The sequence below is a fragment of the Vombatus ursinus genome, unplaced genomic scaffold (assembly GCF_900497805.2).
Source record: "Vombatus ursinus unplaced genomic scaffold, bare-nosed wombat genome assembly UNPS02014817.1, whole genome shotgun sequence".
NCBI lineage: Eukaryota > Metazoa > Chordata > Mammalia > Diprotodontia > Vombatidae > Vombatus > Vombatus ursinus.
The window spans coordinates 15312423-15327525 of NW_020954595.1; the positions used below are offsets into that span (position 1 = coordinate 15312423).

At 52.0% G+C, this 15103-nt stretch overlaps 1 protein-coding gene across 3 annotated transcripts in view; it reads right to left on the minus strand.

Annotated features, from left to right (window-relative positions):
* Nucleotides 1-15103, minus strand: part of CALCR (calcitonin receptor) — a 147781-nt gene that overhangs the window by 38889 nt on the left and 93789 nt on the right. For 2 of the 3 annotated variants that reach the window (XM_027835944.1, XM_027835945.1), the window contains 3 exons: nucleotides 5989-6145; nucleotides 4358-4468; nucleotides 2053-2165 (listed from right to left, as the gene is read on the minus strand). In XM_027835944.1, coding sequence (XP_027691745.1) covers nucleotides 2053-2165; nucleotides 4358-4468; nucleotides 5989-6145 — 381 coding nt within the window. Of the gene's footprint in view, nucleotides 1-2052; nucleotides 2166-4357; nucleotides 4469-5988; nucleotides 6146-15103 lie in introns of those variants that run through there. The other variant, XM_027835946.1, reaches the window with a different exon arrangement.

Below are 15103 nucleotides of genomic sequence, written 5' to 3' on the forward strand. Positions count from 1 at the left end.
GCCCACTGGGTCCATGTCCCTCAGCCCACTGGGTCCATGTCCCTCAGGCCACTGGGTCCATGTCCCTCAGGCCACTGGGACCATGTCCCTCAGCCCACTGGGTCCGTGTCCCTCAGCCCACTGGGTCCGTGTCCCTCAGCCCACTGGGTCCATGTCCCTTGGGCGCATCCACCTTTGCATGGAAGGCACTGAGGGTCAAGATGGGTGGGGGGAGAGAGCTTGGTTTGGAGAGGCTCACTGGGCGCTTCACTTGCTTCTGTCTCCCCTGGGCCAGATTCCCACCCCCACGCGCTGCCCCTCCTGTTGTCCAGTCATTCCTGCTCATCTGGATGATGTCCAGGGGAGATGGACAAATGCCCTGTGAAGTGAGGCTTCCTGCTACATTTGAGGTGCTCTTCCTTTCCCCCTCTGGGGAGAGCCTATTATCCCGTCCTGCCACCAGTGGTAGCGGCAGTTTTCCATTTCTCCTGGTTTCATCTGTCCTGAGAATGCCAACAGGGCAATGTTTCATCTCCCCCATGAAGGAATCTGCCACCAGGGTCACTGCTTCTCATTTTAGGTGGCCAATAAGTCCATTGGAGACAGTCTTCATCCTGGGTAGGTCTTTGCATCCTCTTCACAGCTGCATTTCCTTAAAGGGCTCATGCATCTATTTGTGAGATTCATCCCTGTTGGGATTACATGGACAGTCAGTCCCTCATTTGTTACTTCTGGCTCATTCTCATGCCGAAAGGGGGTGTGCTGCCCAAGGGGCTGGCTCTCCTGGGTTCATTCCATTGTGGTTCTTACTGCAGGAGTCCTAGATTGGCATGTGGGGAACACAGATAGGGCTACCATTCAAGGCGGCCTAAGCCTGGGGTGGGAGCTGTGTGCCACTGTCCCAGAAGTCTGTGTATTTGACTTTGCCACTCTTGTCATTTGCAGCATATTAATCAGCATGTGATGACTCAGGGAGCGTGCCATTTCAATTAGACCAGACTAGCTGAACGGCTTTCCATTAGGAAGTGGGATCTAATGAAATTGATTTCTCAAGGGTCACTGAACAATGTGCCAGCAGATGACGGGCTCTAGCCCCCTCGGCCCGTGCCCACATGCTGCCTATGCCAGGAGATGCTTGTCAGACGTCTTTGCTATCTGGTCAACCATTAGGATTTTCTTCTGAATAAAAACAAAATTCCCCACCCCCTCCCCAACTCTGAGAGTTTCTGGATAGCCCAGAAAGCCCAGAGTATTTCCATCCCAGACTCAGTACTTGAGTATGTTGGTTGAGTATGATGGGACTGACATCCCCAGGAGCTATCAGGAATCTTGGGTGCCAGTAACAGGCACTGACCAATTTTTCCTCTCATAGATAAATTATGCTCCCTGCTCTTCCCAGATTTTTATAGCCCAACAGATTCTCTGCTTTCCCCACTGGTTGTTTGAGTGGGCTCCTTTCCTAGTACCTAGTACCAATTTGTTAATGATATTAACTTTGCAAATTGATAGTACTTAGAAGTGTTTCCTGATATTTCTGTTTGAGAGGCAGTGTAGTGCAGTGGATAGCGAGCAGGTCTCAGAGTGAAGATGATCTGGGTTCGAGCCTGGTCTCTGATGCATTCTGGCTGTGTAACTCTGAGCAGGTAACTCAGACTCTCAGGCCAAGGGAACTCTCTCAGACTGTCCATGAGAGATTATTTGCTCATCCTCAGTGGAAGTGCTGGGGGAGAGGGAGTTTCCGGTCTGGGAATTCTGCACTCTGATGCTCCTCTCCACACGTTCCTCTCCACCTCCACTGACAAGTGCCTCTTAGTCATCATAGGGCAGGCAACTTTGGGCATCTCTGAGGCAGATGTTGGTTAAGGGGCTGGTGGGTGGGAGGGGATCTGTCTCTTTCTGACCCTCTGCTGGAGGGCAGGCAGAACCCCAAGCTGTGGCCCGGCGGCTTCCCCAGAGCCCCAGGAGGGGCTGCAGCTTTGGCCGTGTTGGCCCCTCGGTGGCAGCCAACCATTCACAATGAGGGCACAGGCTCCCACATTTCCACCTCTGTTAGGGGCTAGAGACCGAGCTCACCTTCAGTTTCTCTGACGTGAATGAGTTGCATAATGTGTAGTTGGACCAGGTCCGGTTACTCTCGGGATGTTGGAACCAGTTCCCATGTTCATCGCAGTACTTGGAGGCCTGTTCTATAAAAATGAGGCATAATAGGAACAGATGAGTCCCCAGCAGCCCAGGAAGGGGAAGCTGATCTGCTCCAAGGGGCATTCGGAGTCTGGCCTCTTCCAAACCAGCCAGAAGTGAGGCTGGCAGAGATGCCATCCTCTGCTCCCTGACCACAGAGACTTTGGGGGTTGGCACCAGGGACAGCAGCATTGCTGACTGGGGCTTTCTTCAGGACTGCCCATTTTTAGGACAAAGACGGGGAACCCAACAGGGATGTCAGAGGTTGACCCTCTGGCCTCTCCTCTCCTTGAACCCATAACCGTTCCCCTCCCTTCCAGAAGGGACTCTGGAGATTGGCCTCAGTGAAAAGGCCTTGAGCAGCTGCCCGATGCTCTGTCTGGTTGTCCTGGGGATTCAGTGGGGGTCATCGAGGGGGACCCTGCCTCTGGGACCCTTGGGTCAGGCACCTACTTGAACCCCATCCTGGCTGATGTTGGACACGCAGAAAAGTGAGCTCAGTTCTCCAGGCTAAGAAGCTGAGCGGAGGCTGGGGGATGGGGTGGGCCAAGAGGTTGCCATGGCAACCGGATGTGGGCTCAGACAGTGCCTCGGATGGGGAAGCAGCTCTGCCTTCTCACAGATGTAAAGAGCACAGAGCAAGCAAAGGCTTAGAGATTGGAAGGCTCCTGTACTAAGAGGGCAGCTTTCAGAGTAGTCAAGTGGAAACCAAAGAAAGTGCCAATCAGCCCCAGGGATCTCTGTCTTTTCTCCTCTCTGTGTCTTTGTCTCTCAGTGAGGGAAAAGCATGGCGTTCTTTTGCTTCCGCCAAATCTGTTCTAGTCCCCCTCACCATCCTGTTGGCAGCTAACCACCCAGGGAGGCTCTGGGATGGAGGGCCCAGCTGTTTTTCATCTTCAGTGTCTCATTCACTCCTGAGACCATCTGAATCTCTCCAGCCCAGAGTGGCAGAGACCTCAGGGCATCCAGTGTGACCTTCACTTGAACCATATCTCCTCTGAGGTGCCTACCTGATGTGCCCAGCCTTGGCCTGAAGCCTTCTAGTGGGGAGGGGGAAGCCTCCTGAGCTGACTCCTTCCATGTAGGGACAGCTCTCCTCCGAAGAAAGCCTATGCAGCCCTCTAGCTGAAGTCTGTCTCCTTGCAGCCCCCTCCCATGGATCCTGGGTCTGCCCAGGGGCCAGGGTCCCCATGATGGCCTCTCAGGTTCTCCTGTGTAGCTCTTGGCCCCACCCCTCCCTGTATGTCCACAGTCCATGGCTTCTCCAGTAGGGCTGGATGAGCGTAGGGGCAAAAAGGGCAATGGACGCTCCCCCTCAAAGGTCCTGGCAGAGCAGTCCCAGAGGCCCAACTCTCCAACTTTTTGGCCAAGTCAGGAACAAAATGTAGGCTCCAAACAAAGGCCATCCCTCTGCTTTGGCCTCTGTAGGCTCGGCAATCCCAACCCCTAAACAAACAGGCTCGCCACCAGGCTTCCATCAGTGGTTTGCCCCCAGGCACCACTTGCTTGGCCGGCCTGACCTCCCCACCCCAGACGAGGTGAGATGGATAACTGCCCTTGGGTCGGGAGAGGCTTTGGGTCAAAGCCTGTCTGTGATGCTTACTAGATGTGTGGCCCTGGGTGGGTCACTTCTGATCTTTGCCTCAGTGTACAGATGAGTGAGATGGAAGAGAGGGATAAGATGTCCCCGAGGTCTCCTGTCCAGCACGTGGATGGGACATCTGTCAGGGGCCAGGGATGAACCACCGAAGGGAAATAGCTGATGCGCTCATGCCAGAATCCAAGCATGAGTGCCAGAGACAACAGGCTAAGGGAAGTCCCTGCAGCGGGCCCAAAGCTTTCTCCCACGAGCCAGGGAAAGTGTGCTACAGAGATAAGCATGACGCCTCCTTTGGGGCTTTCCCGATGTGTGGCTCCACCGACCCAAACAGTCAGGGAGTCCCCCCACCTTCCCTGTGAGACAGATGTCAAACCCCCTGCTATCAAAGGGAGATCTCACTCCCCTGAGCCCTTGGCACTCGCAGACCCCACAGCTCATCTCTTGTTATCAGTGTTATTTCTGGAAACTTTTTGGCTTTGGTTCTGGGGAGCGTAGTCTCTCTTGGACCACTCTCCCTCACGTCTGCTCCCCTTTCCCTCCGCCTGAGGGCTCCAACGTCTTCCTGGCCAAACATGGCAGCATGAAGGAATCCTTTACCTGTCGGGTCAAAGTCGGGGAAGTAGTCGGGACAGTTCTGCACGGAGACCTTCCCAGCAGGTGTATCATCCCAGCAGAGCCATCCATCCCAGGTGCGGTTGCAGAACAGACCTAGCAAGGCAAAAACCGTAAGATCAGAAATGGCTCCATCCTGAGTCCACCTGAAGCCTCCACACCTTGCGCCTCTGGGAAGATAATGGAAGTGGCCAAGGGGTGGGGTTGCAACATCCCCATGTGGAGGGACTGTACCCTAGCAGAGGCCTCCTATGCTCCTCATCAAAACCAGGGACGCCCTGGGGCCCGAAAGAGTCCCCCTGAAAGCCCAGCCCCTGGAGGCCGGGATGGCTCCTTCCACTCTGGGCTGCCCCTTCCCCTGGGAGTTCAGGCAGCTCGGGGTCAGGGGGCCTTCGAGGATGAATAGGAAGGATTCCAATGGCCTCCAGTCCAGCTCCAATTACCCCCAAGGACCCCCCAGCACAACAAAAGGGGCCTCTTCGTGGAGACTTGCAGGGAGCCGGAGCTGATCAGTTGTCAGGCAACCTGCTCCACTCTGGGAAAGCTCTTGTGTTTAGGAGGATTTTCTTTCTATTGACCCTGAATGGGCCTCTTTGTGATGTCTCCCCAGTTCTGCTCTCTGGGACCAAGCACAACAAAGCTCACGACAGCCTTTCAGATGCATGAACGGGGCTCCCCTGTCCCCCTCGAGCCTCTGCTCCAAAGGAGCTTCATTAAGCTGTGGAGTTTTTGTTGGCACGGTCACCATCCCTGCTGTGTCTCACAGTGGCCCTGGGAGGGAGGTGCTCCAGGCATTGTCACCCCTTTTATGCAGCATGGAGCTGAAGGTGGGGGAGGTTCAGTTCAAAGTTCACACAGTTAGGAAAGGTTTTCATGACCCCAAATTTCAGTTTCTTGAGTCCAGCTCTGGCTGACCCTGGGTGTGAAGTCAGACTGTCTCTGTCTCTGCTGTCTTTCTGGCCACCCATTTATCTATCCGCCTCTTTCTCTGTGTCCCCCCTTTTCCTCAACAATGGCCTGCGTCAGATTTGCAAGAATTTGTCAATCTGGATTACGCTGAAAACCAAAAGGAGATAATTTGGAGCCACAGATTAGGGTCTGGAAAGCTGCTGCCCAAATCCATGAATCTGCCCAGGATATGTTCTATCCCATCAATAGGGCTGCTGTGCTTTGTGAAGGGCGTGCGACCATGGCCCCACAGACAAGAGAGGAGACTCATGGCCTCCTTTTTCGTTTTGGCTGGAGCCTTTGCAGGGCTGCCCATCTTGTATCCTTTGGGCCAAGGAAGCCTGGAGACACCCCCTGCCCCCAACTCCTCAGAGACCTGTCTCAACCCTACCCTCCCAAAGGCAAGCTGGGCCCAGGATTCCAGCCACTGTGTACCAGGAGCCACATGGTCTGCAAGGACCTCTGGCTTCTGTATCTGTCTGGGGGAGATCTGAGGAAAGGGAAGGACTGTCCTGAGGCGCTCAGCCCAACATCCCAGGCCTGACCTTACAAACTTGGGGTCGTGTGGTGGGAGGGAGACCCCTTCCTGACTTCAACTTCTAGGCCCCAGGGCAGCTGGGGGAATGAGAGGGCCTGGCCCCTGCCCCTGCCCCACCCACTGGGGTTACCTGTTTTTTTGTAGGGAGGCTTGTTGTTCATCCGCTCAAAGCACTTGAACTGGGCATCCACAATCTTCTGGCGCTCCGGGGAGGCATCCGTGATGACCTCAGGCTCCAGGGTTGGCTCTGTGTCATTAAGAGTGGAGACCAGGCCAGAAGAGAGCGTCTGTATGAAAAGGAAAAGGCATCAGTCAGTAGGAGGGTCTGGGTGTGGTTGGACAGAAGGGCAGGACAGGCTTAGGAGACCTCAACTCCCTTTTTTCCCTCAAATATCTGCTGAGGATGTCCCACGCTAAGGAAACAGCTCCGTCCTGGGCCACCGAAGCAGCTGGCTCCTGCCTCCCCGGCACGGTTCCCCAAGAAGGCGTGGCGGGCCCGCTCTCCCAGTCCCTTCTCCCAGGGGGTACACTTTCAGGTCCCAACTTGACCAGGATGAGGAGCTGCTGGTCGATGACATTTGGCACAGCCGAGGAGGCTGCTTCTCCTCGTGCAGGGGCAGTAAAGTAAAGGCAGTAGACGGAATGTGCTAAGTGAGGAAGAGCGAGCCTGTCGGACTGGGCTGGTGCTGACTGTGGGTGGAGATGGGGGATGGGCGCAAGTGTGGAGGCTTTCAGCGCCCCAAAGAAGACTTTGTATTTCACCTTAGAGATGAGAGTAAGCCGCTGGAGCGCGTTGGAGACAAGGGTTACCTGACCTTCGGGAAAGTCACTGCGGCAGCTTGAGGACAGCATTCCCGTCTTCGGTCATGGCTGGTGCCAGCCCCCTCTGCTCACACACTCCCCCAATTCACATCGGCTCACAGTCCCCTCCCTATCCCCATATTCACACGTAGCTACCTTTGAAAATGAACTATGATAATGAGACCAATTAGCTAAGGGTTATAAAGCTGAATGAAGCAGAAGTAAAACTGTAGAGAGCAATCATGTGCTGGAAGTATGGAAGTGGGGCAGGAAGATCCCCTCCAGCAGCTGTTGTCATAGTCCAGACGTGAGGTGACAAGGGTCTGCACCAGGGTGTCAGAGGAGAGGAGGGGGCATGTTGAGAGATGCTGCAGAGGTGGAATCCACAAGCTTTGGCACCATATTGTTTATGGGGATGAGAGTTAGGGAGGAGTCCAGGAAGACTCCTAGGTGGGGAGCCCAAGAGACTGGGAGGATCGAGAAGCCCTTGGAAGTAATAGGGAAGGTAGCAGGGGAGGGCTTAGAGGGAAAGATAATGAGTTCAGCTTTGGAAGATCAGATAAGAATTGTCTCTAATCCACTCTGTGGACCTTAAAGTAGGCTGTACAAGCAGCCGTGTCTAAGATGGCACCTTCGCTCAAGTGGTGCGTCTTGTCTCTGTCTCTGCCTGGGCCACGGCAGTGACACAGCTTCTGGTCACAGCTGAGTGGCAGCACACTGGACCCTCCCTCTGAAAGCATCATGGCCTTAATTGACAGCCCCTCCTGGGATCAGAAGCCTCAAATAATGGTGTGATGGGGCTCAGTTCATTAGGAAAGATGAGTGTGTGTAGGGGGTGTGGGTGCAGTGTGTATGTGCATGAGATTGTCTGTGATGGCATGAGCATACACGTGAGGGGGTATGGGGGCTGCATGTATGTAAATGCATGAATATGCATGCGCATGTTTGTTTACACAGGAGTTTGCAGTCAGGTCCTGATTAGTGAGAATAATGAACCCTGTGAGGTGATTGCATTATTCAGATTTGCACTATTAAATGTTATAATTGCATGTAAAATAAGGTAATTGGTTCCAGCTCTATGGAATTATTCAATGAGAAACTTTAAAAATAAGTTTTATCTGTTTACTAATGTAATATAACAGCAAAGGACAAAACATTATTTCTGTTCAAATTTATTACAAAGTAATAAAGCAGTTACAGAAAGAAAAATTTTTAAAGTTTAATTTTTTAAAAAATTGCTGAACCCCAAGATAAGCCTACACCGATGTGATGAAAATGTCATTATTTTTGTTTAAATCATGTTAGCAGCCCAGACTGAACTGCCTTCCCTTTCTTTAAGTCTTCATGCAGATGCTGATAGATGTAGAGAGCTTGACCCACGCCTGGAGAATTGGTGCACTCTCACTGACATCAGGGTCACCATCCTTGGTGACCTTTACTTTACTTGGCCTCACCACTCCTCCCATTAGGAAGCGAGCCTCAGATTATTCCTTTCTATTGACCCTGAATGGGCCTCTTTGTGATGTCTCCCCAGTTCTGCTCTCCGGGACCAAGCACAACAAAGCTCATGAGGGCGAGCGTCTCTGTCTGCACACCTTTCCATCCTTCCAGAACTTGCTGTTGATCTAAATAATGGAGATCAACACCAGGGCATTCTCTTGAGTGGGAATCACTCCCAGGCCGCCATTTTCTAGCTGTCCCAAGCCAAGCTTTCTTCCCAGGTTTGTTATTTCTCCTATCACAGTCTGCTTTTCCAAGGGAAAACCTGCCCAGTAAGACATGCTTCCACACGGCAGCGGCTGTCTCTCCATGCCTCCAGCTGATTCTGCTTTTTAAAGGAACAGAAGCAACCAACACTTGCGGTAAAAGCGTCTTCACCATCACCTCACGCCATTTCCTTTCAGTGTCTGATGTGAACTGGAGCTTTGATCTGAAGGGCTGTGCGTGTGATGGTGGTTCTGGATTGCCAGAGCTAAGATACCCGCCCGTGCTGTCCCTGCGACACACCTCCTCCTTCTCGTGGCCACCAGGCTGATGAGACGTAGCCTTTCTTTCGGATGCCTCCTGCCTCCCTGCCCATATTCCACATCACCCTTCTGGCATTCCAACAGTGACATGGACTTCTGTAATAGCAACCATAACATTCCTCTTTTAGAGTTATGGCAACCACATTTGTGCCACTGTTCTAAGACATCACGTTTTTGTTCTCATGTGATAACAAGTTTTTCTTCTCTTTTCTTGTGCTGGCCATGTCTCTATCTGAAGCCTTCTTCCTTTAGTCCATTTTGCTAAAGGCTCTTTTAAAAACAATAACACAGGGGCAGTTAGGTGGCGCACCGGCCCTGGAGTCAGGAGGACCTGAGTTCAAATCCGACCTCAGACACATGACACTCACCAACTGTGTGACTTTGGGCAAGTCACTTAACCCCAATTGCCTCACCAAAAAAAAAAATAATAATAAAAACAATAACACAACTGTTGATAATCAGGTAATCAGAACAGCCCAACCCATCCATGCAAGTGTGTCCTAACAATGTAGTAAAGTGTTAAAACCCTTAGCTAGCTTATACTCCTTACATTGATTGAATTTTGACTCATATTTAATGTGACCTGATATTTCATAATTCACATGAAATAGAACCTTGCATTATTGGAACTCACATTAATTGTGACCTAGTTGTACAGGTGTATATGCATATGTGTATGAGGTCTGTGCATATGGGCATGTGTATGTATGTGTATGGGGTGGTGCATGTCAATGTGTGTGTGAGTGATGTGTGGGAGGCTGTGTTTATGTGGGGGCTACATGGATGTGTCTGGACATTATTGCAGTTAAGACTGTTTATGGAGATGGCATGTATATGGGCACGTGTGTGTGAATGTACATGGAGGCTTGTGAATATGTACATGAGTGTGTGTCTATGTGTGTGCATGTGAGTGTGCAGTATGGGAGGTTGTGTGTGTGTGTGTGTGTGTGTGTGTGTGTGTGTGTGTGAGGGCATGGGAGGGTCCGTGGGGGTGTCTGGGCATGAGTACTTGTGAGAGAGCATGGGTCTGGGAGGCCATGAATGGTTTAAATGGGATCACACAACACTTGGATAAATGCATCACAATGACCTTCTGGTCAAGAGGTTCTGGCCATTCATACATGAAGCTTGGGGCAGGGGGGGCAGATCCCTGGCAAGAACGGTCAGGCCCATTTACAGGGAGAAAAGGAAGATGAGATGCATCGCTCTTGGGGCTTCCTGACAGAGAGCGCCATTTAGCCCTTACCAGCCCCCCTCATCAGAGCTGCAGGAGCGTGGGCCCCAGCCAGGACTCTGTGCATTAGGAAGTGGAGAGAGAAGCTGGACTCCACGGCTGGCCCTTCGCTGCCTTGTTCCTGAGCTTGGTGCAGGGCTGGGAATCCCTTGGGAGGCTGTGGCCCTGCCCTGCCCCAGGCCATCTGGTTCTTCAGCAGAGAGCAGTTCAATGGTGTCCCCTGCAGCGGTTTAGCAGCCGAATGCATGATGTCACTCCCCCAAACTCCAGCCAATGACGTCATGCCTACCACTGCCAAGCTGCTGCCTGGCTACAGTGGCCACCAGGAGTCATCCGGCTGGAAGCATTGGTGGGAACCAGGCACTGTGTCCCGCTATGTGGGAGAGGGTGCCGAGCTGGTACTGGGGTTCTCAGGGAACACCCCAGATCTGCCTCCGAAAGTTTGCAGAGAAGTCATCCGCCTCAGGGCTGGAGGCAGAAGCCCAGGACTGTTCGAATGGGAACTTGATCGTGGGGTCAGTCCTTCCAGCAGATTCAGTGAAGACTCTGTGCCCATCAATCTCTGTGAGTCAGTGGAAGGATGGAGGGTCTCTGGTCATGTGTACAGGGACAGCTGTGACTGTGTGATCCTGGTTGAGTCACTTACCTTGAGTCTCAATGTCATCAATAAAATGAGGATCAGAAAAGATGAGGTCTTGTACATCCAGTCATTTGAAGACCTTGAAGTACTCTTTTGGTATTATTGTCTTCATTGGAAGGCAAGGATTAGCGTGTGCACCCATGTGCACATACATGCACATACATGCATGTACCCGTGAGCACATCGTGTATATGGACCTTGTGTATGTGTGCGCACACCCACATATGTGTGCATATATGCCTGTATCCATGGACACATGCACACAGGTATGTGTCCACAGGCATGTATGTGTGTGTACCTGTGTGCAGGCATGTACACACACCAGGCCAATGTGCTCATTGGTGTGGCAGGAATTCCCAAGAAATACCCATGTACACAATTTTGGTGAAGATGAACCATAGAGACACAGGACTCTGGTGATTTGTGCCTCTTGGCACTTTGGATGAAGAGGGATTTTTCCTAAGGTGAGAGGTCTTACCTCTTACAGCCCGTTGCCTGGAGGCATTGCCACTTGTCCCAATGTGAGAATCAATATAAAACCTTGTTGGAGATGAATTCTGGTTTTTTTTGTTTTTTTTGGGGGGGTTGGGCAATGGGGGTTAAGTGACTTGCCCAGGGTCACACAGCTAGTACGTGTTATGTGTCTGAGGCTGGATTTGAACTCGGGTTCTCCTGAATCTAGGGCCAGTGCTCTATCCACTGCGCCACCTAGTTGCCCCCTGGAGATGAATTCTTGAGCATGATGAGAACTGGCATCTATGGAGTACTCTTCAGATGTTAATATGCTCTTTAGATCTGGAAAGCACCTCTGGGATGTTGGGACTCTAGAAGTTGTGAACCCATTTTACAGATGAGGACCCAGGATTGGTGAGAGGGAGGGATTTGTCAGGGATGACACAGATAGTGGACATCTGAGGTGAGATTCGAGGCCAAGTCTGGACCAAACTCCAGGAGCTCCCTTCAAGCTCTAGGGTCAAAGAAGTCCCTCTCACTGTCTTGCCCCACCTTTCCACCACGTACTCTTCCATCCAGTGACCCCGGCCTCCTAGTCCATCTCTCGGCTCTGGGCATTCTCTCTGGCCATCCCCCATGCCTAGAATTCTCTCTCTTCTCCTCTCTGCAGACTAGCTTCCCTGGCCTCAGGGACCAGCTAAGATCTCATCTTTCACAGGAAGCCTTCCCCAACCTCCTGTAATTCTATTGCCTTTCCTCTGTGGATGATTTCCTATTTATCCTGTCTATAGTTTGTATGTGGCTGTTTGGTTGTTGTTTTCATCATCAGACTGTAAGCTCCTGGAGGGCAGGGAAGGCATCTAGAGGCACCGGGGAGTCAGTCCCAAGAAGTTGTCTCCAGTCCACAATCTCAGAATCAGGTTTTCATGGGACTCTGAGCTGGTAGACACTTAGGTTCCCACAGACTCAGGAATCCCAGAATTTCAGAGCTGGACGGGGCTAGCGCCTGCCTCAGCTATTCCCCGGGGCCAGATGCAACCTCGGAGAATTAGCTTCATGACCTGATGGCCAGTGTCTTCAGCCTCGGCATAGAGCTGCCAAGGGGGCAGGAGCTGCCACTTCCCAGGCAACTCACTGCTGGAACTAACCCTCGCCTCGATGCAACTCTGCGCCCTCTCCAACTGCCCTGGCTCTGTCCAAGGAAGTGGGAAGCAGTGGGTCAAACAGGACGTGACAGAGCGACCCCAGACCAATGTAATCTTCATGACCAAACGGAATCTTGGAAAACATTTGTGACATCTGCTATTGGTCCAAGGTGGCAAAACTCCGTAAATGTGCAGATGACAATACTGATGACCAATGATGGTGGACGTTGGTACAATCCTTAAGGCTTGCCCAGTGCTTTACAGACACTGCCTCGGTCTCCCAAACCCACTGAGGCTACTGCCAGAAGCTGGGGCTATACAGACACCTCCAGGAAGCCCGAGTGCCCCCAGGGGCAGTGTGGAGGCATTACCTGCCCAAGCTCCAGGCTGGGGCGTCCCCAAGGGGAGTGAATGAGGCAAAGAAGAGCTCTGAGCAGCAGGGAGGAGACCCCGAGACTCTGAATGTCCTTTCCTGGCTTTGGGAAATAGGTAAAATTCTTGGCGTTCTTTGAAATGTTCAGAACTAGTCAAAAGAAACCCTGCATTGTCATGCCTGGAACAGGCAGGCAATTCCAAGACAACGAGCCTAAATCTTTGTCTTTAAAATCACCTCGTGCACTAAGTCTACACTGCTGATAGTTTTCTGCTACCAAAACCCATTGAAATGCACAGATCCACCCTGGGAAACAGTGACTGAGAACTAGTGTCCTGGGCTGTGGGGCTCACCAGGCAGGACTGACTCCACTTTCCCATTCTTTTTTGGGGAATCTTCCATTTCTAGCCCTGCAGGAATGTCTTGTCCCCTCACCTCATCCCCCTGTTGGGATGTGCCCATTCCATTTCAGGCCAACCAAGCCCTTGCTTTCCCCGATGCCAAAAGGGTTTTCACAGTAGAAAGATGTTTCCCAAAAGAACAAGGGCCCAGTGGGTGATGATGGCAGGACAACTCTGTACAATGCGATTTGATGCTGAGTTCATTAGTTTCTGAGTTTGGGCAAAAGCCAGTGTGCGCTGCATCTCCTTTGCCAACAACATGGTGCCCAGGAAAGCATCCTCATCATCCTAGAAGAATCTGCTGGAACTTGAGGGTGTCACTGAAAGTGGAGCTAGGTGGAGCTGGCCCGGCTGGCCAGCCTTGGCCAGACTGCTCTGCCCGGGCCTGGACAACTGCTTCAGGCAGTAAATTATCTGGCTGGCCAGCTGTGCATGGGAAAAACAAAGACCCAGAGGAACTAAAGTCGGAGGGTGCAAAATGACCTCAGCTCTCCTGCTCTGTAAATCTCATCAGCTGAGCGCAGCTGAGCAGACCCAGGAGAGTCTGGGAACTAAAAGGGCCAGAAAATCCAGGGAGAATCTTTACAGAAAAACACCCTGAGGTGACAGCAGGGCAGGACTTGCTCTGTAAAGAGGCAGCTCAGCATTCTGGGGCCAGGCTTCTGCAGGTCTGAGGCCAGGCTAGCCCCTTCCTTCTGGGACCAGGCTAGCCCCTTCCTTCTGGGGCCAGGCTAGCCCCTTCCTTCTGGGACCAGGTTAGCTGCTTCCTTCTGGGGCCAGGCTAGCCCCTTCCTTCTGGGGCCAGGCTAGCCCCTTCCTTCTGGGACCAGGTTAGCTGCTTCCTTCTGGGGCCAGGCTAGCCCCTTCCTTTTGAGGCCAGGCTAGCCCCTTCCTTCTGGGGCCAGGTTCATGTGGTTTTGAGCCCAGGCTCAGGGGTTCCTTCTGGGGCCAGGCTGGTTTGTTCCTTTTGGGGCCAGGTTCACATGATAATGAGGCCAAGCTCACCTGTTTTCTCACCCAATGACCAACAGTTTCAGGAAGGGTTGAAATCCAGACTGTCTAGGAGTAGCGCTGATTTTGGTGGACAGAATCTGGAATGACCTTTGTCCATTTGTAAGACAAACTGACCCTTATTTGAACAAAATGCACAATTTGAAACCATGCCTCTTCACATCCAAAGGCCTCTTGGGCGTCTCCAAACTTGGCTTGGAGGGCTGGGAAAGTTCTAGGCTGGATCATTGCAGAGATGTTTGGTGAATGACTCCAAGAAGATGCAGTGATTGAAGAGACAGTGAGATTCAGGTCAGGTGGTCTAGGACTGCCTTCTTCCTTTTTGGACGGGATTACTAGTGGGCAGCTAGGGGGTGCCGTAGTACACAGAATGCCAGATCTGGGGTCAGCAAGGCCTGAGTACAAATCCAACCTCAGACACTTCCTAACTGTGTGACCTTGGGCAAGTCACTTCACCCATTTGCCTCAGTTTCTTCATCTGTAAAATGAACTGTGGAAGGAAATGGCAAACCACTCCAGTATCTTTGCCAAGAAAACCCCAAATGGAGTCACAGAGAGTCAGACACGACTGAAAAACAGCTGAACAACTAAGCTAACAGGTGGGGTGAATGCTGTGGAGAGAGAGTGTTTCGATGCTAGCAGAGTCTTTGGTAGAGGCCTCATGTGATTCTTGTGGAAAGGTTTGGGGGCTCACTGGACCAGCAGCCTGGGGGGCTCAGAACTGACTGGTGGGTTCTGAAGGGCCACCATCAGGAAGCGTGCAGGAGAGTGACAACAATGGTTAAGTCAGCAATAGTGGCAGGCACCTGCAGAGGCCTTTAAAGTTTACAAAGCGTGTTATCTCCTTTGATCCTCATAACAACCCTTGAGGGAGGCGCAATTATGATCCCCATTTTACAGACAAGGAAACTGAGGTTGGGAGAAATTAAGTGATTTGTCCAGGGGCATACAGTTAGGAAGCCTCTGGAACTGGATTTGAACTCAGGCCCAGAGCCCACGTGATCTGTGCTTGGCCTTGTGCTATGTAATATCGGTTAAATATCAGTGACTTAGAGAAAGCATAGGTGGCAGGCTCATCACATCCACAGATGACACAAACCCCAGCTCCCCTCTGCCCAACCTCCCCATGACTGTCAAGGGTGCCGCCATCTTCCTCATGA